At 39.7% G+C, this 25,662-nt stretch overlaps 1 protein-coding gene across 36 annotated transcripts in view; it reads left to right on the top strand.

Moving 5' to 3' along the window:
• PTPRD (protein tyrosine phosphatase receptor type D) overlaps nt 1–25,662 on the top strand; it is an 878,514-nt gene that overhangs the window by 691,788 nt on the left and 161,064 nt on the right. For 11 of the 36 annotated variants that reach the window (XM_069764541.1, XM_069764744.1, XM_069764611.1 and 8 more), the window contains 6 exons: nt 2,283–2,309; nt 4,402–4,519; nt 9,002–9,589; nt 9,946–10,046; nt 11,493–11,752; nt 13,360–13,450. In XM_069764541.1, coding sequence (XP_069620642.1) covers nt 2,283–2,309; nt 4,402–4,519; nt 9,002–9,589; nt 9,946–10,046; nt 11,493–11,752; nt 13,360–13,450 — 1,185 coding nt within the window. The remainder of the gene's footprint in view (nt 1–2,282; nt 2,310–4,401; nt 4,520–9,001; nt 9,590–9,945; nt 10,047–11,492; nt 11,753–13,359; nt 13,451–25,662) is intronic. The other 25 variants (XM_069764838.1, XM_069764708.1, XM_069764596.1 and 22 more) reach the window with 5 other exon arrangements.

Here is a 25,662-nt window from a genome sequence, read left to right as displayed (position 1 = left end):
ATGGAGAATTCTGAACACAACCACATCCCCAATTATAAGAGGGTGTTCACACTTATGCAACCACAATATTTTATTTGTTTCTCAATGAATTTGCACAAATAACAGGTGACATAAACAAAATGTACAAAACCAAAACCTGGCATGTGTAGTTCTCTTTATTTAGAAATACTGCATATGATGAAGTCCCAGTACTGTAGGATTGATAGTATTATCTTTACAACCATACTGATTTTTCTAAACAAATATTTAGCATTTTTACATTTTTGAATGCTCCATTGCGTTTGACAGTGATTACAGCTTTTTTTGAAGACAGGTTAATATTAGTATAATGATTTCCATTACACACTTAATACCCATTTTTAGAATCTGTAGTTGCACCACGCCATGATATAACAGTTTTGGTTACTATTGGTTCCCTGGAGTCAAATAACTTCAGAAATGTCTGGCAGCTACTCATGCTAAGGTTTGTTCACACTCTGGGTTTTTGTGCTTTTTTTTTTACTAGTGAATAAATTCAGTGTTTTACAGTACCAGCAAATTGAATGAGATTTCTGAATCTCCTTGCAGATTTAACCCATGAAGGTTTTTTTTTTAATTTTAACCTGTCAATTCCTCCAGCGTTTTTGCAGTGGTTTTCACCTGTTCAAGTGAATGGGAAGTAAAAAATAACATTAAAAACCCACACAAAAACACTCGCTTTACACAATGTTTTTCCTGTCAACACTGCAGAAAAACCTGCACGTGCACATACCCTTAGTTTGCTCGTACTGTAAACATATGTACATACCGTATTTTTTGTAGTATAATAGTAAGAAAATCGTGATTCATAACTACTAGTGATGAGCGAATATACTCGTTACTCGAGATTTCCCGAGCACGCTCGGGTGTCCTCCGAGTATTTTTTAGTGCTCGGAGATTTAGTTTTCATCGCCGCAGCTGGATGATTTACAGCTACTAGCCTGCTTGATTACATGTGGGGATTCCCTAGCAGCCAGGCAACCCCCACATGTACTTATGCTAACAGATGTAAATCATTCAGCTGCGGCAATAAAAACTAAATCTCCGAGCACGAAAAATACTCGGAGGACCCCGAGCGTGCTCGGGAAATCTCGAGTAACGAGTATATTCACTCATCACTAACTACACAAAATTATTCTAATATCTACTATGTGGCTTTCTTAATGGGGACTTCTGAGCACATATTGGTTTAGAACATTTTTAAAAAACCAAAAGATACCCATTTATGACCCCTAGTGATATTTTTGACCCTCTGTCGAGCCAACACGACACACCGTTGTTGTTTGCGCACTATAATTCCAGAAGATCTTCCTGTCCTATATCCTAATTGGCTGATACACTGCTTTACCTTTTGGTGAGATTAGTATTTGCCAACCGTTGCTAGGAACGTTTTAGGGGAAATTTTGCGGCACAATGTTTCTATTGTTGCTGAAAGCTCCTGGTTATTTAAGATAAGAATGAGTACAAGCATTAAAGAGTTATAGAGGCCCAGGGAAAGCAGTGTGTGGCATTCTCTAATGTACTTTCTTTAGCTGAAAGCAGAAATCACATTCTCCATAGTCATCTTTAGATATCGGTCAACAAACAAGAAAATACACACATGTGGTTGGAACATAGTTTTTTTAAGATTCTCAGCCGAAGAACTTGGAAGAACATAGTATAAATCTGATAATCCGCTAAGCATTATGCTGATAGTTCAGGTTTATTGAAAACTCAAACATTGAGGATAGATCATACAGAAATATCTGACCTGAATGATGTTTTAGACCCTCAGACATTAGTATCTCACCTGCGGGGGCTAACATTTCCGTATAGCAGCAAAGGCCTCTGCTGTGAAGAGAGTCGTCTGAATTTGCCGCCGAATTGCGAATGATCGCTGGGGAGGATTAGTTGTATAAATCTAAAGAATTCAGCTTACAACAGGCTGGATAGTTTCCGTATAAAATGCATTGTAAAGACAGTTGTCTGTAGCCTGATAGGAAGATGCAAGGAAGCTGCAGGGAATTAGATTTTACCTCTGGTTTCCCTTCCCATTGTCGTCAGACCATAGCTGATGGTAATGGAGGTATTTTGTGGACTCACATATATTATATCCACCCATATACCTCCAAATCTATAAAATCCGCTTAGGCTTTATACAACCATCAATCATTTTAGCACTCATATTATTTGGAAGGACCTAAAAAAAGTTAGATGGACCCCCAGCGTAAATGGTTCTTCATGAATTTTTTTTTTATTTTCTTTCCAACTTTTTACTTAAACAGTGGGAATATGATGATACTGCTGAACATGTGAGTAATGCGGATTTGCTGGCTGTAAAATGTCATTTTTTTTTTAGCGTGCCGTGTGTATTATTTCTTTGCACAGATGCATGCACTAACAATCCACATTGGTTTTATGTTTGACTATTTCCATTTGGCATGTTGTGTATGTTTGTAAAAAAGTAATAAAAAAAATATATATATTCAACATCAAGAACGGCAATCTATTGGAATGGCTGTCCTTTGAATGGCTGCTACTAATGTTGCTTTGGTTGTGCTGCAACTAGAATGTGGATTGGCCAACGTTTCAGAGGGCAAACCGAGCTTTCCATTCCTGTCAATTGTGATATTACCGTATATATTATTTCTGCATTTTTGTTATATTATGTAATATACCTGTAATTCATGTACTCGAGGCTTAGCTGCGTATGTTCTGCATGACTCCACCGAGCCCAGAAATGTACTGTTTTTCAAAGCAGACATGGGGAAATATTTGCAAAAACTTCTAAAAACATTAAGATAACCATATAAAACACATAAAAAAGAATCCCATTATGCTATTTCTTTAGACGAGTTTATCATAATTTATAGTGGATTTCCCAATTAGGTTAACTTTTAATTGAATAGACTCAAAATTCATTCAGGAAAAGCTGCCGATTACTGTGTGTGGTACGGAGCGCAGGACTCGCAGACGTTTTCAAGTATTAGCAAGATTTTCAATTTTTTATATAAAATACTGCTTGAAAAAATATAAAATTATATATTCCTGACCCCATATATACATATATATATATATATTCTGCTGCTCAATTTTTTTGAATTATGGCCACCTTGACAATGTGGCCGTTAGGAAATGTTTATGTGCCAAAACTCAATGTCTCCCTAATTCTATGGAGCCATCACATAAGAAAGCTGGAAGTTACTCTTTAAATCAAATGTATGCAAATATAGTACCAAGCTTTACAATTATACTTATAACAGTAGGAAGCCATAAATCGAGAGTACACATGAAAATAAGAAACTTTTTAACATGTCTTATCAGAGAAATCTGCTTCGTTCTCCTGGACTGATCTTTCCTTCTCAAAATTCTCAATTCACTGGTAAAATCTATCTTCAATGAACACATCCCATTACCGAGATAAGTGATGGCAGTTGGTGATCATCAAATTCTATGGAGAACTGTAGCTGTCATTTCAGTGGAACTTGCAGCAGAATGACCCATGAATTGAGCATGAAAGATCAGTCCAGGAGGAGAAAGAAGCAAACTTATCTGATAAGAATTATTACAAAGTTGCTTATTTTCTTGAGTCCTATTGATTTATTACATAAAAATTTAAATGTTCAATTGAGTCAATAGATTTCTGTTTTTCAGAGACTATTGTTTCTTCAGAAATATTTATATTACTTTGGGCAAGAAAAGCAATTATCACCTCACCCATTATAAAAATAGTATGAATACATTATATAAATGACAATTTCAGGTACCTAATCTCTTACCACGAGAGTTGGTCAAATCGATTCACAGGAGTCTGGACCATCGGTCAGGTCAGTAGTCTCTGGATGCTGGGCGATAGGCTTGCGAATCTCTTACCTCATGGTATCCCCATGATTATCTGGGCTAGTATATGTGCGTCACACTGCAATGATAATGTCACCTAAGCTTGGCTAATCAAAAGCCAATACTAAAATGAGCAAGCCTTCCTTCATTCCCGTGAACAGAGACTACTGACCCAATGGACTGGACTCCCGCCAATCGATCCGCCCAATTGTACTCTTAGACAGTATATTCTACCTACAAATATAATTTGTATAAATATAGAAAATGCCCCTTTAATTTAAAAAAAATATGTATTTCTCATACTATATTTGCTAACAGGTTTTCTATAAATCCACTATGGGCATCAATATAGGCAGTATGAACAGTATATCGTATATAAAATACACAGCAATAAAGGACATGCTAGGCTGATGTAGACATTCCCCTTTCTTAGTATTTACTATTCGGTTAATAGAAATATTTTACGTGTCGATAAGAGGAAAGAAAGACAGACGTGAGATCACGTATATAATGGTTCGCTGACTTCGGAGAATGACTTTTGCTTTCCTCTGCACTTAATTTCAGGAAATGATCATCTCTGGACTGCAGCCTGAAACAGCATATGCCATCACTGTGACAGCTTACACCACAAAAGGAGATGGGGCTCGGAGCAAGCCGAAAGTTGTGACTACAAGTGGTGCAGGTGATCCTCTTAATACTTAATCCTTGTCAGACACAGCTGTCACATTTAGACCTTCTCCATCTACTAAAAAGTACATCCATCCGTCTTATTGATCTATAGTATGGACTTGTTTACCATCCCAGACAAAATGAACCCAATTTGTTGAACAGATGGCTGAGTCCTATGAAATGTGATCTGAGGTCTTTATGATTCATGGATTTTATCTACTATAGAGAATAAGTGTGTACCTGGTCCTGGAGCGGCAGTACTAATGGAGTGCAGGAATGTCAGGCATGTGCATTACCACTCCAGCTGCAAATGCTTCATTGATGAAGCATGTGTTCGGTATCCTCATGTGATTCACGTCCGTGTGTTACTCACGCCAAAAGTGTCAAGGTGCAAAGGAAATCCGTCCTGACACATCCCATAATTCATTGAGCGTTTGCGCGTAGGAAATGATCTCTCCTAATCCAAAATTTGCTGTCTCAATCAAGTCATGTTTTTACAAGTGTATGCGGATATCCATTTCATAGCTTGTATTTTGAGTCATGAAGAGCCAGGAACTGTAAGGAGTTGAATCTTTCGGCAGCTTTTTTTTTTAAATTACTGCTTTAATTCACAAAAAGGTTACCCCAAAATTGGTAGATGAGATGTGATCACAACCTGAACTGTTAAAATTGGGAGGCTTTATTTTCCTGCCTCTTCTCAATCTTTTTTTACCTATCTTTTTATGATTATGTATAATTTGATTAAATTACTTTTTAGAGGAACATTTTCAGGTGGATAGTCATAATAGTTAAATGAAGATTTAATAGTCAGGAGTTATCTTTTTATCAAATTCAGCAAATTGTATTTTTTACGGCAAACTGTTAATTTTCTACAGTGACACATTTTTATACAGAGGAAATAACGAGGGTAGTTTACGGCACAACCAACTGGATAAAAAATGGAAGTTTATTTTATCCAGTTCTTTGTGCCGAGAGCTACCCTAATTTGTTTCCTCTGTCAGCCACAATCACCAGCAACTATGGCACCCACTGGTTTTTAATCACCGCAACGGATTCATCCATGTCACCAGTGTGAACAGCTCTCACTCTTCATCTCTCACCTAACTCCTTTACATTTTTATACACTGTCACAGAAAAATTATCAGTTAGAGGTTGTCTGGTCTAAGATGACAAGTCTGCAGTCACTACATGTGACTGCAGATTTGTGAACCTTCCCAGTGCGCGCACTGCCTGCTGTGACGATTCACTCGTGTCAGCGCCGAGATCATGTCATGTGACCGTAAGTATGCAATATTAATATTCCAGGCTACCACCAGACTAAATTGTTTTCGACTCGCTCAGTGCAAATGTATTGCATGAGGACAGATACGGTCTAGTCGGATTCTGACCATGATTATGAATGTCACATACTTGCGTTCACATGACCTTCATTACCGATGTTGACACCTGCGAATCCTCACTGCATGCAGTGCGTGCTGTGTGAGGATTCACAAGTCTGCAGTGACATAGTGAATGCAAATTTGTCATTTTTGACTGAACAACCACTTTAAGTAATATAGTATTCTTATAAGTTGTAGGGTTTTTTTCAGTGTTGTTAGGGTTGTCTCCTCATTACGGAAACCCCCTCTAATATGAAAATAGTCATTGTATTGAGGTCCCAAGTTTATTAGCATAATTATCACTATACGTTGGCAGCTCACTACACTGGCTTCTGAGCAGGGGACCTGCTTGCATGATGTCCATATGCCGTTTTTAATAAATTCTTTAATGGAAATCTGTCATTAAATTCATGCTGGCTGAACAATGGAAGCATGGGTCAGAACTTGTGGCGCTCAGAGAAAACACAATATGAAAATCTGGCCTGGGACTATAGAGCAAGACCTGACTAATTCGGACTCCGTCCGTTTTCTCCCCACCCCACTCCAAGTGATTGACAGATCTCTCCCTATGTGCACATATGGGGAGATCTGATAATTAACAGGAGCAGGACGGGGCATACTGGACTAGTCAGTTCTCTTCCTATACTCCCCGGCCTTTTTTTCCAATGATGACATGTTGCACAAAACATTCCTGGCTGCAATCACGTGGCCAGGCTCTGCCTTATACTGGTTCAAGCTGCATAAAACTAATGACCGGTTCCCTGTAAAATTGTTTTATACCCTAAAGTTCACCATAAGTCTGAGTAACGTAACCAGAACACTAGAATAAATAGTCATTTTGGGGGGTTTTGAAGAATATCAGATTTTTTTATATAGCTATTTTAACCGTGAAATCAGTTATAATGCACCATTACATCATGTGCCGTAAAGAAATCATTTGTAAGATAGACCACACTGTACATCCAGTCATATTTCCCATGTTGTAACACAGTTTATTGTATCACCAGTAATGGTTCGATTCTTTAGACGTGCAGAGACGAGTGGCTTATCTCCATTTTCTTTTTTTTTTTTTCAATTTAATAAGGTCTACCTACATGTACTTTACTGCACACTAGGCTCCAAATATCAAGGATACACACTTCACTTTGCCTCCAGGTAGAGGAGGTTATTTCTTTTTAATAAGGCAAGCTTTCTTGTGATTCAATTCTTTTGGAAGTCTGGCTGTATTTCTTATTTCGTTTAGAGGCACCACCAATCAAGGTTAAAAAAATAGTCATCAATGTGAGGGCTGCCGCTAGAATAAAAGCAATTTATGACATATAAAATTTAGTGACAGCTTCTAGCAATCTCTTCACCAGAAACCTAAAGGAGTTATTATTCCATTTCTTTGGACTTTTCTCAGTTTGCTTATGCTCCATTGGCTTTAATATTAGTTAGAACGCAAAACAAGAATAAGCTTAGAATTATTTTCTCTAACCTCACCCCTTCCCAGATTTTACCATACTCGCATAGGGCAAAATACCAGCTATGAAGAAACCGAGAGATCGAACAAGTAGATGAATTGTTACAGGTCACAGATGAAAAAAGGGATGAAAACAGCAAGATTAGATTACGTTTTTAAATCCGCCGTTATCATTATGACGACCATAACACCAAGACTACACATAATTATTTATTTTGCCTCTAAGGAAGAGGAATTAAATGCAGACATTTTTTTTCTAGTAAAATGTTCTTTTAACCCTTTTTTTTTCTTCAGACTGGAGTACAAGATATTGGGCATATATATCTAGGGTTGTTTTTTACACAGCCAAATTTCTAAGAAGTAGTAGTCATGGAGGTGGGGTGTCTCTGTTCCGTATTGCACCGAATAGACCCTTAAAGGCCAAGTGTGTCATAAGCAAATATGGGCTTATTGGTGTATTTTAATACTTATGACAGCCCTCATCTCCGTCTTTTCCAATTTAAACAGAGCAGCGGGCTGTCTTAGCTTTTTAAATGAGGTCAGTCAGCCAGTCCTCGGCCAGAATGTTATAGAAAGAGGTCAGAAAATGGAGGTGCCAAGGAGAGATGGAGTATGACAGCAGGACATTAAGTCACATTTGACTGACAAAATATTCGATAATTGCAGTTCAAGCATATTTCATTTCATGCAGATTTATATATATATATATATATATATATATATATATGTATATATATATATATATATATATATATGTATGTATGTATATATATATATATATGTATATATATATATATGTATATATTTATATATTTATATATATATATATATATATATATATATATATATATATATATATATAGTATATGCCGTATATATAATGCACAAGCCTTTAAAAATGTTCTAACAAGCTGTGGCAGCCTTTGAGTGTTTGTAATGTGCACAGTTATCCACATACATAGAGGTCAAATCATCAAGCTCTAGTCTTGATGAAGTGCAAGACGTTCTGAATTCAGGCAAAATGCCAGCATGGATGTTGGCCACACCCCGTTCCAGCTCCACCCATTTCAGAAGACCTGATTGAAAGCGCGAAAAGTCACAATAGTTTTGCGTAACTCTGCTTTGCACAAATTATTGTAACTCTTCAAAGCTTTTGCACCACTTATTTGGCATAAAAAGTTTGATTAATCTGTCCAATAGTGCTTGACTCATTATTACATTTGTGCCTTTTTTGTGAAATGGCAGATGTTTTTTTACTGTTTTTCTTTAATTTGTGCCTTATTAAAGTCTATTTTATGTGTATCTGTCTTTTTTTTATATATATGTTCATCATTGTGGGTAAGGTTTGAGATTTCCAGATGATGGTGGCCATTAATTAATTGTGACTTTTATTCCTGTCCCCCCCTGTGATTGTGTTTATGCTTGAAATCTTTGCACACATGTTTAAACATTTTAGCAGAACGTGCTATTTTTTGTTCTAATAAGTAGAAAAAAAGGGCAAAACAAAGATAAAGAGTATTTTTATTTACATTTTTTTGAATAAAATGGATTTTTCAGAACTCCTACAGAGACTAAATCTGTCCTATAATGTATTCTTTCATATATGGAATAAGAGTATTATTATAGTCAGTGCATTAAAATGGCTTTTTTTCAGTTCCAGGTAGACCTCGCCTTGTTATCAACCACACTCAGATGAACACTGCTCTCGTTCAGTGGTATCCACCAGTAGAAACCTTTGGACCAGTCATGGGTTATCGTCTAAAGTATGGTCGTAAAGATATAGACATTCTCACCACTCTAGAGTTCTCAGAAAAAGAAGACCACTTTACTGCCAAGGAAATCCACAAAGGAGCCTCATATGTATTTAAATTATCAGCCAGAAATAAAGTGGGCTTTGGGGAAGAAAACATCCAAGAAATTACTATTCCAGAGGAGACTCCAACTGGATTTCCTCAAAATCTTCACTGTGACAGCATGTCATCAACATCAGTGCAAATAACTTGGCAACCTCCCATCCTAGCAGAAAGAAATGGTGTAATGATAAAATACACCCTCCTGTACAGGGATATCAACAATCCATATAATCCATTCGAAGTTCCTATTGTTCCTGCTGGCACAACCGTGACTATCACTGCACTAAAACCTGATACCTTTTATGATGTTAAAATACGTGCTCATACCAGCAAGGGTCCTGGTCCTTTTAGTCCAAGTGTCCAATTCAGAACGCTCCCAGTAGATCAAGGTAGGATTTGTCTACTTAAGGCTTTCTCCTTAGAGGATTATCTTTTCTTGGGAAATCAGGGTGCAGGAATGGTTGCTATCCTGATGGGACAACTCACTTTATTAGAGGATAAGGTAATGTACATGGACCTTAATGTGTTTTCATAGCACTCAGTTGGGTTTAATCTCGCTAGTTCCTGTATAGCACTTTCAGGTAAGATAACAATCTGGAGCACAATAAAGCAGAGCAAAAGGTCTTCATAATTCAACTGTTTCTTCATCTCGTGTCAAAATTGTTGAAATTCACATGATATGGCCAGGAAAGACAGGTAAAAGCATTCAAAGAATAGTGCAAATGCAATTTTCTTACTTTTCCAGCAGTGTTCGCAAAAAATTTTCATGTAAAAGCTGTGATGAAGACATCAGTCTTGCTGTCATGGGAGATTCCAGAAAACTACAATTCCGCATTGCCTTTTAAAGTAAGTTGAAGGGATTCATGATTGAAATACACATATACAATCCACTTTAGCTTGTATATCTTCCAGGGAAAGAAAGAATGACCTTAATATTTGTGAACACTGCACAACATGTGGTTCAATATCAAATGATATGATCCAGTATATGTAGTACAGAACATGTGTATAGTATACTTGTATGGCGGTATGCACTCTATAGGACAACAGCTCCATGGTTTATAACCCAAGGCTGAGCATTTCTTTCTACCACTATGGTGGTGTCTGTGTATATTACTCTATAACTCCCACTAAACATTATCTATTTACTGGCTCATGAAAACCTTTATTTTAGCCATCACTTTTATAAAAAGCATTTTCACGGAGAAACGGATGGTTCCTGTGAATTTGTCCTTCTCATGTCCCCTGTTTAGTTATACTGTATTTCATACAATAGTTTCATGTTATTTTCTTTTGACATAAAAATATGATTTAGATAATTACCATATATACTCGTATAAGCAACGTTTTTCAGCACATTATTTTGTGCTTAAAAAAAGCAGGCTTATACATGAGTCATTGTTCCAGAAAGATGGAGGGGGAGGGGGAGTGGTGGGTCACCGAGGCAGGAGCCGGTGGCTGCCGCTATAACTTTGCCCGCTGCTATAGTCCAAAAAAACGAAGGCAGCACTCCAATAGAAAAAATAAATGTGATTTAATGGCCCATGTGCGATGTTTCGGTCCAAGATGTGGACGTTTCTCAAGCTGGCAGTGAATATTCATTTCTCTTATAGCGTGCACAGTTAGGGCTGCAGACGCTGGCTTCCATCACACATCCTACTTACCTCCCCTGTGTGCCCTCATTGCATCTTGTTCTTTCCGGCGCCAGCAGCCCTTCCTGCCGAGCGATCACGTGGCCACACTCATTAAGGTAATGAATATTCACGTCTCTCCACTCCCATAGGTGTGGAGTAAATATTCATTACCTTAATCAGCGGGGCCACATGATCGCTCGGCAGGAAGAGCTGCTGGTGCTAGAACGAGATGCAGCGAGGGCGCGCAGGAAGGTAAGTAGGATGTGTTGTTTTTTTTATAGGAACCATGATTAAAAGGATAGGTGGTTAGGAGCCATGCACACAACGATAAGGGTTAATGAGCCTTGCATACAGGGACTGGGGAGCCATGCATACAAGGACGTGATGGGGAGCCATGCATACAAGGACGTGATGGGGAGCCATGCATACCAGGATAGGGATGAGGGGACAATGCATACGTGGCTTATACCCAGTTTTTTGTGGCAAAAATACTTGGGTCGACTTATACTCGAGTATATACGGTAGATATAAATATGTATAGCTCTCCCTCTCTCTCTCTCTCTCTCTCTCTCTATATATACAACCTTTATTTTATATGTCCATTTTATAAGACCAAAATGTTAAGTCTAATTTTTTTATTCATTTTTCACCCTATAAGATTCTGTATGATGATGGGAAGAAGGCTGCTGAAGTTGACGGTCGGGCCACACAGAAGCTCATCACCAATCTAAAACCGGAAACTTTATACTCCTTTGTCCTGACTAATAGAGGAAACAGTGCAGGGGGACTGCAGCACAGAGTGGCAGCAAAAACTGCACCAGACGTACTCCGAACTAAGCCGGTTTTTATTGGGAAGACCAACACTGATGGCATGATAACGGTGGAGTTACCTGAAGTTCCTGCAAATGAAAAAATAAAGTACGTCTCATCTCTCTTATATCTTGCTATCAATTATATTTCTGCTTTTTCTAAATCTATGAGCCTTATTTATCAAAACAGACTAGTTAACTACTGTTACCAGTTCAATTCTTATTTTTTTAACACCAAATATATACATGGCTTCGAACATATGCCGCAAGAGTGTCATTTGGAAAACACAATTTTTTTGCATTGGCATTCTTTTTTTTACTGTATAGAAAAGCATAGTTGGCTGTTCTTTTTTTATATGTAGACCGAGTAAAAAAAAAACCAATCTATTACCGCATAGTCAATGGCTGACATGCCACTTTATTCCTATGCAATGACATACATCGGAGGCTTTTATTGGGGCATGCCATCTGAATACTAATGATGTATATGGCCCAGCAGATCCTGAGCAACATTCACGGTACTAGGTTTATTGGTGTCTTTTATAGACTTAGGCTGGTTTCAAATTTGCGTTGGTCAGAGCTGAGGAGGGCTGCATAGGTTCCTCCGTTAAGCCCCGCCCACTGCCGAATCTCTTCCATTCAGCTCCGCCTATGTCGGCCTGCGTCCTGCGTACCTATCTTTAACATTGGGTACGCAGGCCATGCGAATGTATGCAGATGCCTTCGCATGCGTCGTTTTGACGCTGCGCCGAACTGCGTCGAACGCATCATGTTACTTTTTTTTGCGGTTGGCGCAGCGTCATAACGACACATGTGGAGGCATTTGCATACAATCGCATGGCCTGCATACCCAATGTTAAAGATAGGTACGAAGGATGCATGCTGACATAAGCGGAGCTGAATGGAAGAGGTGCGGCTGTGGGCAAGGCTTAACGAGGAACTATGCAGCCCTCCACAGCTCTGCCCAATGCAAATGTGAAACCAGCCTAAGTTATGGAGAAAAGTGAATTTTTAAGTGCAGTCATTCCAAGAGTATACGAGTCCGTATGAAGTATCCATATAGAGCCCACAGGTTGTATGAACTTCACATACTAGGCTATTCTCACTCTTGTATCTTGGTGAATATGATGAATAATACCGATGGTGCTCAACGAGAACCCATTGACTTTTTGATGGCAGGAATAGTGCCGATATATCAAATATTTGTGCAATTTGGAAATAATATTAATATTGTAAGAATTTAATATAGTTTTAAAATCCCTTGACCACTATATCTTCTAATAAAAAAGGAATGATTAGCCAAAAATGATATACGGCACTCTTAATATTTCGAGACTGATTGGCGTGCAGGCTGGATGAGCAAACGGTGAATAGACTGCTTAACATTAGTAGGCATGTTCTTGGCGGCAGTGATGGTTGACTTCATCTTAGAATTAATGAGTAGCTGCCTGCGCTGTAGTATGAAATATTGTTCCTTATACAAAAGGATGCCATTAAAGGTGTAGTGTAGCGGAAGAATTACCAATGCTGTAATTAATTCACTAAATTAACTTAGGATAATGCATGCAGCATGCAAATTTTTCATATCTCACTCGTAAAGTGAGTGCAGCTTGGGCATTTTATAGAAATTTGTAATAATAACCAAATATAAATTTGCTATTTATTTAGTTTTATTCTATAGTATACCAGCTCTAATCACCCATGTTTCTTTTACAGGGGCTATTACATTGTCATTGTCCCTTTGAAGAAGTCGCGGGGAAAGTTTATTAAGCCCTGGGAGAGTCCAGATGAGATGGAATTAGATGAGGTAATAAAGGGAATTCTGTTATTTTCGTACGTTGTCACTCAGTACCTAGCTCTTATTTTTGAGCATTTCATCACTGTAAATGTTGGAAACGATGAAGAGAGGGCAATGTCTGTTTTCCATCCCCAATTTCTACATAATGTCAGTGTGAATTGTAGACGGAACATATCAGTCGTGTTCTCAGCCTGCGGGGACAGAATGTTTAATTACTTGGAAAAAAAAGGCCAAATCTCTTCTCTTTGTAATAAATATTTTAGTCTTTGCTCAGTGCAAAAAAAGATGTGAAAGTTCAAAGAGGTGAAATGATTATACAGCAAAGGCTTAATCTCTATGGATATGAACTCTATTAAAGGTCGCGTTCATTAGTAGCATTTGCTAAATCTGAAACAAATGCTAAATTGCAATTTGCAATGCTGTTTAACTTTTGACCTATACCTCGTGGTTCTTTTAACTTCGGCTAATAGTTCTTGCTATGTCTACGTCCCAGTTAAAAGAATGAAACAAACATGGCTGAGCCCTTGTAGGCCAAGCCTGTCCATTGTGATTGAGCAAAGTTGCTTAGGTAGAGCCGGCTCACTGTACGGCAGGGGTCCCCAACTCCAGTCCTCAAGGCCCGCCAACATGTCATGTTTTCAGGACTATTGCCCAGGTAATAATTGCATCACCTGTGCAATGCAAAGGAAATCCTGAAAACATGACCTGTTGGTGGGCCTTGAGGACTGGAGTTGGGGACCTCTGCTGTACGGTACTGGGACTACATTATTTTAGGTATTATTCTTGTATTCCTTTACATTTGTTTAAAAGTAAAGTATTTGAAAATGACATGCTTTATGAAAGCTTATATTTTAGACTTTTTTTATTTTATTTTTTATTCAATTTTTTTTTTAACAGCATAACAAAAAAAAACTAAACTATGCCCACAAAAGCAAAGACAACAGATGTTGTGTGTTTTCTGTAGCAGACTGTTTGGCTTTGTTGCGTAGACTGGGATAGTATTAGCAGTTTTTCTTCTTGCCCATAAAAAGGCAGTGGATTTAAAGTGGTTTTCTCGACATTGCAAATGGTTAAAATTGCTATGTGCTTGTAAAAACAAACAGCTTATTAAAAATCCTCTCTGTTCTCAAGAACTGAGGGAGTTTAAATTCTCGTGCGTACTGCTTGTTGCCTTGGATTACTGGCTACCTCTGCAGTCTATCAGTAGTAGCTATTCTGCTAAGCAAAGAGTACAACTCTTACAAGCTCTTTGCTGTTGAGCTTGTAGGTACAGCTCTGAAGATGACTGGATCAGTGAATCTGGCCAGCTTCAATGCCCATGCACTTCTCCGATGCTGTCTTTGCTTACTGCATCAGACACCACACAATTTTGGACTGCTCAAATTGTCAATCAATCAAGAGTACCTCGATCAATGTGAATCAATCACTGGTGCACTTCTGCAATTTATATTGATATAAGCCCTTTAACCCCCTTCCCGACCTGTGACACAGCGTATGCGTCATGAAAGTCGGTGCCAATCCGACCTGTGACGCATATGCTGTGTCACAGAATGATCGCGTCTGTGAAAGTGAAACTGCCAATCAGAGCGATTTGTAATATTTCACCTATTATAACTGGTGAAATATTACAATCCAGCCATGGCCGATGCTGCAATATCATCGGCCATGGCTGGAAACATTGATGTGCCCCCACCGCACCCCACCGATCGCCCCCCCCCAGCCCTCCGATCTGTCCTTTACACTGCTCCGCTCCCCTCCGTCCTCCTGTCCGCTCCCCCCCGTGCTCTTGTCCGCTCACCCCCGTGCTCCAATCACCCCCCCGTGCTCCAATCACCCCCCTGCACTCCGATCCACCCCCCCTGCAGTCCGATCCACCCCCCCTGCAGTCCGATCCACCCCCCCTGCAGTCCGATCCACCCTCCGATGCTCCAATGCACCCCCCCATGCCCGATCCACCCCCCCGTGCTCCGATTTACCCCCCCATGCTCCGATCCACCCCCCCCGTGCTCCCCCTCCACCCCATCATACTTACCGAGCCTCCCGTGGTCTTCTTTCCTTGGCGCCGCCATCTTCCAAAATGGCGGGCGCATGCGCAGTGCGCCCGCCGAATCTGCCGGCCGGCAGATTCGTTTCAAGTGCATTTTGATCACTGCGATAAAACCTATCGCAGTGATCAAAATAAAAAAAATACTGAATGACCCCCCCCTTTGTCACCCCCATAGGTAGGGACAATAATAAAATAAAGATTTTTTTTTTCTTCCACTAAGGTTGGGGTAAGAATTAGGGTTAGGGGTAGGGTTAGGGGTTGGGTTAGGGGTAGGGGTAGGGGTAGGGTTAGGGGTAGGGTTAGGGTTTCGGTATGTGCACACGTATTCTGGTCCTCTGCGGATTTTTCCGCTGCGGATTTGATAAATCCGCAGTGCTAAACCACTGCGGATTTATGGCAGATTTACCGCGGTTTTTCTGCGCATTTCACTGCAGTTTTACAACTGCGATTTTCTATTGTAGCAGTTGTAAAACCGCTGTGGAATCCGCAGAAAGAAGCGACATGCTGCGGAATGTAAACCGCTGCGTTTCCGTGCAGTTTTTCTGCAGCATGTGTACAGCGATTTTTGTTTTCCATAGGTTTACATTGAACTGTAAACTCATGGGAAGCTGCTGCGGATCCGCAGCATTTTCCGCAGCGTGTGCACATACCTTTAGAATTAGGCTATGTGCACACGGTGCGGATTTGGCTGCGGATCCGCAGCAGTGTTCCATCAGGTTTACAGTACCAAGTATACGTATGGAAAACCAAATCCGCTGTGCCCATGGTGCGGAAAATACCGCGCGGAAACGCTGCGTTTTATTTTCCGCAGCATGTCAATTCTTTGTGCGGATTCCGCGGCGTTTCACACCTGTTCCTCAATAGGAATCCGCAGGTAAAATCCGCACAAAAACGCTGGAAATCCACGGTAAATCCGCAGGTAAAACGCAGTGCCTTTTACCCGCGGATTTTTCAAAAATGATGCTGAAAAATCTCACACGAATCCGCAATGTGGGCACATAGCCTTAGGGTTAGGGTTGGAATTAGGGTTGTGGTTAAGGTTAGGGGTGTGTTGGGGTTAGGGTTGTGGTTAGGGGTGTGTTGCGGTTAGGGTTGTGATTAGGGTTATGGCTACAGTTGGGATAAGGGTTAGGGGTGTGTTGGGGTTAGTGTTGGAGGTAGAATTGAGGGGTTTCCACTGTTTAGGCACATCAGGGGTCTCCAAACGCAACATGGCGCCACCATTGATTCCAGCCAATCTTGTATTCAAAAAGTCAAATGGTGCTCCCTCACTTCCGAGCCCCGACGTGTGCCCAAACAGTGGTTTACCCCCACATATGGGGTACCAGCATACTCAGGACAAACTGCGCAACAATTACTGGGGTCAAATTTCTCCTGTTACCCTTGTGAAAATAAAAAAATGCTTGCTAAATCATCATTTTTGAGGAAAGAAAAATGATTTTTTATTTTCACGGCTCTGCGTTGTAAACGTCTGTGAAGCACTTGGGGGTTCAAAGTGCTCACCACATATCTAGATAAGTTCCTTGGGGGGTCTAGTTTCTAAAATGGGGTCACTTGTGGGGGGTTTCTACTGTTTAGCAACATCAAGGGCTCTGCAAACGCAACGTGACGCCCGCAGAGCATTCCATTAAAGTCTGCATTTCAAAACGTCACAACTTCACTTCCGAGCCCCGACGTGTGCCCAAACAGTGGTTTACCCCCACATATGGGGTACCAGCATACTCAGGACAAACTGCGCAACAATTATTGGGGTCCAATTTCTCCTGTTACCCTTGTGAAAATAAAAAAATGCTTGCTAAAACATCATTTTTGAGGAAAGAAAAATGATTTTTTATTTTCACGGCTCTGCGTTGTAAACGTCTGTGAAGCACTTGGGGGTTCAAAGTGCTCAACACATATCTAGATAAGTTCCTTGTGGGGTCTAGTTTCTAAAATGGGGTCACTTGTGGGGGGTTTCTACTGTTTAGGCACACCAGGGGCTCTGCAAACGCAACGTGACACCCGCAGACCATTCCATCAAAGTCTGCATTTCAAAAGTCACTACTTCACTTCTGAGCCCCGACGTGTGCCCAAACAGTGGTTTACCCCCACACATGGTGTATCAGCGTACTCAGGAGAAACTGGACAACAAATATTGGGGTCAAATTTCTCCTGTAACCCTTGGGAAAATTAAAAAATTCTGGGCTAAATAATTATTTTTGAAGAAAGAAAACATATTTATTATTTTCACGGCTCTGCGCTATAAACTTCTGTGAAGCACTTGGGGGTTCAAAGTGCTCACCACACATCTAGATAAGTTCCTTACGGGGTCTAGTTTCCAAAATGGGGACACTTGTGGGGGGTTTCTACTGTTTAGCCACATCAAGGGCTCTGCAAACGCAACGTGACGCCCGCAGAGCATTCCATTAAAGTCTGCATTTCAAAACGTCACTACTTCACTTCCGAGCCCAGGCATGTGCCCAAACAGTAGTTTACCCCCACATATGGGGTATCACCGTACTCAGGAGAAACTGGACAACAACTTTTGGGGTCAAATTTCTCCTGTTACCCTTGGGAAAATAAAAAATTGCAGGCTAAAAGATCATTTTTGAGAAAATAATTTTTTATTTTATTTTCATGGCTCTGCGTTATAAACTTCTGTGAAGCACTTGGGGGTTCAAAGTCCTCACCACACATCTAGATTAGTTCCTTTTGGGGGCTAGTTTCCAAAATGGGGTCATTTGTGGGGGATCTCCAATGTTTAGGCACACAAGGGCTCTCCAAACGTGACATGGTGTCCGCTAATGATTGGAGCTAATTTTCCATTTAAAAAGCCAAATGGCGTGCCTTCCCTTCTGAGCCCTGCCGTGTGCCCAAACAGTGGTTTACCCCCACATATAAAGTATCGGCGTACTCGGGAGAAATTACCCAACAAATTTTATGATCCATTTTATCCTATTGCCCATGTGAAAATGAAAAAATTGTGGCGAAAATAATTTTTTTGTGAAAAAAAAGTACTTTTTCATTTTTACAGATCGATTTGTGAAGCACCTGAGGGTTTAAAGTGCTCACTAGGCATCTAGATAAGTTCCTTGGGGGGTCTAGTTTCCAAAATGGGGTCACTTGTGGGGGAGCTCCAATGTTTAGGCACACAGGGGCTCTCCAAACGCGACATGGTGTCCGCTAACGATGGAGATCATTTTTCATTCAAAAAGTCAAATGGCGCTCCTTCCCTTCCGAGCCTTACCATGTGCCCAAACAGTGGTTTACCCCCACATGTGAGGTATCGGTGTACTCAGGAGAAATTGCCCAACAAATTTTAGGATCCATTTTATCCTGTTGCCCATGTGAAAATGAAAAAAATGAGGCTAAAAGAATTTTTTTGTGAAAAAAAAGTACTTTTTCATTTTTACGGATCAATTTGTGAAGCACCTGGGGGTTCAAAGTGGTCACTATGCATCTAGATAAGTTCCTTGGGGTGTCTAGTTTCCAAAATGGGGTCACTTGTGGGGGAGTTCCAATTTTTAGGCACACGGGGGCTCTCCAAATGTGACATGGTGTCCGCTAAAGAGTGGAGCCAATTTTTCATTCAAAAAGTCAAATGGCGCTCCTTCCCTTCCAAGCCCTGCCGTGCGCCCAAACAGTGGTTTACCCCTACATATGAGGTATCAGCGTACTCAGGACAAATTAGACAACAACTTTCGTGGTTCAGTTTCTCCTTTTACCGTTGTGAAATCAAAAAAATTGTTGCTAAAAGATAATTTTTGTGACTAAAAAGTTAAATGTTCATTTTTTCCTTCCATGTTGCTTCTGCTGCTGTGAAGCACCTGAAGGGTTAATAAACTTCTTGAATGTGGTTTTGTGCACCTTGAGGGGTGCAGTTTTTAGAATGGTGTCACTTTTGGGTATTTTCAGCCATATAGACCCCGTGAACTGACTTCAAATGTGAGGTGGTCCCTAAAAAAAATGGTTTTATAAATTTCGTTGTAAAAATGAGAAATCGCTGGTCAAATTTTAACCCTTATAACTTCCTAGCAAAAAAAAATTTTGTTTCCAAAATTGTGCTGATGTAAAGTAGACATGTGGGTAATGTTATTTATTAACTATTTTGTGTCACATAACTCTCTGGTTTAACAGAATAAAAATTCAAATTGTGAAAATTGCGAAATTTTCAAAATTTTCGCCAAATTTCCGTTTTTATCTAATATATAATTGCCTAGAATACTACTTCCTGCAATTTGTGCCAACTTCCTGTCCGGAGCTAATGTCCGGAGCTAATGTCCGGAGATAAGTGACGTCAACAGTGTCCAGTGTCTGATTGGTTGCCGCCTGCTGCGAGCGACCAATCAGAAACGTGCCGTACTGTGACACACTCCGCCCGCCATTTTGGTGTGATTTTTGAATTTTTACCTCACAGCAAGTTTCTACTGCGTGGAGGCGGGCCCAGTGACGTTGCTCTTCAAGCTCCTGCCGAATTTCGTCAAAAAAATGATATTACCATTTACCAAAACTATATATATTTAGTTGTGAAGTGGTTCAGTGACATTTTCACACCAATTTTGAACTTTTGTTTGGTGTTTTCTCCATATACTGCCTATTATTTTTGTTCTTTCTTACTATTATTTATTAATTGTATTATTCTTACATTTGAATAAATAAAGTATATATGGATTCTAGACTCCCGATTCTTTAGAATCGGGCTGCCATCTAGTCACAAATAAACGCATAATTTATTGACCTAAATTTACCACTAACATGAAGCCCAATATGTCACGAAAAAACAATCTCAGAACCGCTAGGATCCTTTGAAGCGTTCCTGAGTTATTACCTCATAAAGGGACACTGGTCAGAATTGCAAAAAACGGCAAGGTCTTTAAGGTCAAAATAGGCTGGGTCATGAAGGGGTTAATGAGTGTTCTATAGTACTGCTAAAGACCGAGATAAAACAGGGTAGCGGCACTAGACAGAACGGTTAGCACACAGATAACTCTGTATTAGTTATGAGTTGAATAATTTCTGTTTTTGTCTGGTTATTCCCATTTTCTATTAAATAATGCAAGGCTGGGACCTGCACTGAGAGCCCCGCTGCCAGGAAGAAATTAACTTTATTCCTCCCAGCAGCCTCAGGATTTCTAATAGAGGTGGGCCGGCACGGTCTCAGTCACCGCTCAGTGCAAAGTGAGCTGTGGCTGTAATTACGCCCCGGCTCCATATTAGAACCGGTTGTCAGTCAGTACTAGCGCGCGTGCGGTTATAGCTGCTGCTCACTATGCACTGAGCATAGCGCACCCCTATAACTGAAAGCCCAAGGATGACGAAAGGAATACAGTTCGTTTCTTCCCGGGGCTCTCATTACAGGCATCGGGCAGCTGTAGAACGCTATTAACCTGCAGATTAATCCCATATCTGCAGATTAATAGCATTGTTTTACATGACATGTTCATGTAAAATGTCCAAACTAGTCTTTATTTCTTTTTAAATTAGGGGACAGTAGAGGGAGGTTTTTTCCACCAGCAATTCCAGTATTTTTAATAGTAAAAATAATGAAATCTGTAACATTGTTCTCTCCGAATAAAAATGCCAGAACCAAGCCTGTATGGTCTGTCTGTTTCAATTTAGATTTATTTAAAAATATATCTGACCTGAACTGTCAGCTTCATGGATCCCTGTTAAGTTTTCGGTTTAGTCTTTGGACCGATGGTAGGGCTGGGACTTACATTAATAAGACAGGCGCATAAAAGCACTCATGATATTCTAAGCTTAAAATGGCCTTAGGCTTACCTCAAAGCTTGAGTGTTCAAAAGGCCCTTAGTTTGCTCTCTTCTTTCTGGTTTCAGAATTTATTAAACTAATGGCAGTGGATTGTCAGCAATGCATTCGTAGATTATAATCTGAATTGAATATCGAACCATAATGTTTTATAGATCTCAGCACGGACGGAGTAAGCTAGAAACACCAAAAACATAGCACAAATGTAAAAATACAATTCCCTTATTAATACTTAAAAATAATGACTAGTGATGAGCGAGTGACCTCCGAGTATTTGTTAATGCTCAGAGATTTCGTTTTCATCACGGCAGCTAAATGATTTACAGCTATTAGCCAGGCTGAGTACATGTGGGGATTGCCTGGTTGCTAGGGAATCCCCACATGTAATCAAGCTGGCTAACAGCTGTAAGTCATTCAGCTGCCGTGATAAAAACTAAATCTCTGAGCACTAACAAATACTCGGAGGTCACCCGAGCGTGCTCTGGAAAACCCAAGCACCGAGTATACTCGCTCATCACTAATAATGACACTAACAATTTGTAGAAGGTCCAAGCCTAATGACCCAAGTGAAAAAAGAGGATTAGAAAGGTGATACTGGTTGTAGTGAATGGCATGTATCAGGTATACACAATTTTGTATCATATACACAAAAAAATAGTTTACAATGCGCAGACAATGCCACAGCCAATGGCAGGAATTTCTGCAAGCATATATACAACCTACCGTACCAATGTATCATTATATAAATACAACCATCATCAAAAAGTGACAAGTGCATGTACATTGTATTTGATATATATTTAAGGTGCCAATTATACAAGTTCAATCAAATAATGATGAGCTTTGTAAAGTGTCGCCCACTTAATCAGAGAGTCTACATTCAGTCTCTTGTGCACATGTGGCCTGTACAACGGAATGACCAAATGCAGTGAATCCCTTACCCATAATGCAGAAGAGGAGACCACCCACCCAGACTCCGACGCGCGTTTAGTCTATTGGCTTTTATGAGGAGATTAAGACTGTCTGGGTAAGTAGGCAACACTTTACAAAGATCATCATTATTTGATTGAACTCCTGTAATTTTCACCTTAAATGTATATCTTATATAATGTATATGAAGTTGTCACTTTTGTAGCACATGCCACTTTTTAAGATGGTTGTCTTTATCTGATGGTGCCATGTAGGTTGTATATATGCTTGCTGAAATTTTTACCATTGGCTGTGGCATGGTCTGCGCATTGTAAACAGTATTTTTGTGTGTTTCATACACAATTGTGTATACCTGATACATGTCATTCATTACAACCAGTAGCACCTTTCTAATACCTTGTGGAGATTACACTCCCCTTTTTTCACTAATGTCATTAGGCTTCGATCTTCGACAAATTGTTAGTGTTATTATTTTTAGGTATTAATAAGGAAATTTTATTTTTATGTTTGTGCTACGTTTTTGGTTTTCTAGCTTACTCCGTTCGTCCTTGGTGTGTTACAATTGGTATATAGGAGGACATCACCATTGCCATGTCTGCAAATTTTTGTGGGGGAACATATGGGGGAGACATATTCCCAGCCCTATACAATATATTTGTTTGTGGTGTCATTTCTCTGATTATCATTTAATAATTATGTATCCAGATGTAATTTTGTTGAACTGGATAGATTTGCCTTGTTTCTATGTGCATGAAGCTGTACCAGCATATCATGGTTTACAATTTAATATCTGTTATTCCGCTGAGGTTCTATGGTAAAGCCCCATCATGGCGCTTCTGCAATTATATCCTTTTAATGCTCATACTCCATTGTGACTTGATTCATTCTACTCCATTTACATAAAATTAACATTTATGCCAATATTAAGGCTATTGCTCATTTACGCTCTCATTCCAAACCATTATTATATCACCAGTTTATCTCCAATTCCGTAAATGGCAAAAGTCAATTCTAGTTCATCTGATATCCAATGTGATGCCTTGGAGTAATCAGCGAAGCAGCATTAAAAAAAGCCACCTGCATACAGTTATCTGATAAGCTTTTGTGAGCTGCTGTCATGATAACATTGCATTCACTCCATTAGACTTGGAGCATTAAGGCCCATTTACACTCGTGAACAAGCATTTCTGGGAAGACTCATTTCACAATAATCGTAGATCTAAACAGGCTGCCAAACAATCTGACTAACAAACAAAATGATTGTTCGTCGGGTGAAATGATCTTTTGCTTTACCCAAGAAATCATAGTTCTCGGCAGTGCATCGTCTTGTGGAAAGTGGACCTGTGCTGCTGAGAACAATGGCAGTCTAAGCGCACAGAATAGAACGATCTATAAGGCTAGGTTCACATTGCGTTAATGGGTTAACGCTAGCAGACTCCGTTACATGACGAAATTGTCGCAATTAACGCCATGCAACGGATCCGTTAGCGCACCCATTGATGCCAATGTGCTAACGGATCTCTAGCGCATCGCTAGCACATGCCATTTTTGGCACGCGCTAGCGATGTCCTGTTAGTTTCGGATCGGGTATCTGCGCTAGCGGGATCGGCAAATGCGATCCCTTTTGGGACATTGCGTTGGCGCAGTCCGTAGCGCAATGCGCTAAACGGACTGCCCTAACGCAATGTGAACTAGTTTGTTCAGTGCACACGTGAAGTGCAATCTGTCGATGAAAGCAGGCTATTAAACGACTGCTGATGACCAACCATGTTGGCACTTTGTGGTCGTTTAACACTGGTCATCGCACAATGTCAATGCAGCCTTAGTCCTTGACTAAGATCGGTCTAGGATTTATCCATGTCCTTCTATATAACGCACTCAGCCATACAAATAAAACCATTGACAAGTGGTTAATTGATTATTTTATGATAATGGAACCTATCAGGAGCTAGATATTTTAGGCAGCAAGTGAACAGTCAGTTCTTCAAGTTAGAAGCAGACTAAAAGAGCAAGTGTAAGCATATGAGTATCTTTGACAAGGATCAAATTGTGATGGCTAGTTGACTTGGTCTGGGTCACTACAACGCTCCATAATACAAGGCCTTATGGTGTCTTCCTGTATGCCGTGGATAGTAGTACCTTCAAAAAGTGGTCCAAGAAAGACAAACCAAGACTCATATATGTGCTGTATCCTGTAACTTGGTACTGTCTCGTATTATACAGCACCCATTCATTAGAAATGTAGAATCATTGCAGGGGAAATGTGCAAGTGGCAACAACTTTCCTATAACATGTTTAATTTTTTTTATCTGAATAAATAGAGTTTTAAAGGACAAGTTTCCATAGCATGAAATCAGATAATGGGATATTGAAAGGAAACATAGAAACACTCCCTTACTGAAATAGTGATCCATCCATGGCATATGGTATATGGAGTCTAAGTAATGAAAATATCATCACTTTTAACAGATATCCCTACAAAAAGATACCCTATGAATGAACCATCTTTAATATTCACATATAAAGCTGTGGTTACATCTCACTACAAATGTCTGGTTTTCTGTCTGTCATAGCAGAAGAAAACTGGAAATGACAATGTGCCATTATTTGTCAGACGCCTTTTTATTGCCTGCCCATGTTATATTATGGAATATATCATTTTACTATAAAAAATATTTGGGCATGCTTCTCTTTGAAATGGAAATCTGTGGACTCCTTAATATCTTCTATCTGTTGCTGCATTTCCAAAAATCAGCCTTTTAACTCATATGTAAATGAGGCATTAAAGCATCTGGGCATGATATAACACTTAAGGATCCACTGCCTTTTGTTTTCCCACCCAGGAAAAGCTTCTTTAGGTTGCTTATCAGCTCACTGTTTGATTTCCTTGACTAGCTCCTGACTTCACACAGACAGTGAGCTATCAATGAAGCCAAAGAGGCAGGTGATAGGTGGAAAATCCAGATCTGCAGGCAGAGGCTCAAGAATTGCTCTGTTATGCTCAGAATACTGAATTCTTCACTTGCTTATGAATTAAAACAGGAATTCTTATGAACTCCTGGGAATGCAGCAACAGATAGAAGATTTAAAGATGTCAATGGATTAGCTTTACAGAGACATGCTACTACCCTTACATGCAGTTGGGAAATCTGATGTTTACTGACAGATTACCTTAAAATAAAAATGTCACCTAGGCATGTAAATGTTCAGAAAGTGGGAACATTTTTGGACCAGAACATAATTTCTCATTGCCAGAAATATATGACGGCAAATAACTACTGTTGGGTTGACAACATATAGTGTTGTGTAACATCAGCGAGGCATTTGAGCAGCAGGGGCCTAAAATGTCATCTACAACATTGTTTTCATTGATATTGACCCCATACTGTAACACAGTTCATGTGTTGTGCTAATACATCACACAGCTTGAATATTTCTACCTATTAAGTTATAATACATGTGTATATAGTAAATAGTGTTTAACGAAGAAGAAAGA

The sequence above is a fragment of the Ranitomeya imitator genome, chromosome 1 (genome assembly GCF_032444005.1).
Source record: "Ranitomeya imitator isolate aRanImi1 chromosome 1, aRanImi1.pri, whole genome shotgun sequence".
NCBI classification, from domain to species: Eukaryota; Metazoa; Chordata; class Amphibia; order Anura; family Dendrobatidae; genus Ranitomeya; species Ranitomeya imitator.
This window is presented reverse-complemented; position numbering and strand designations above follow the sequence as displayed.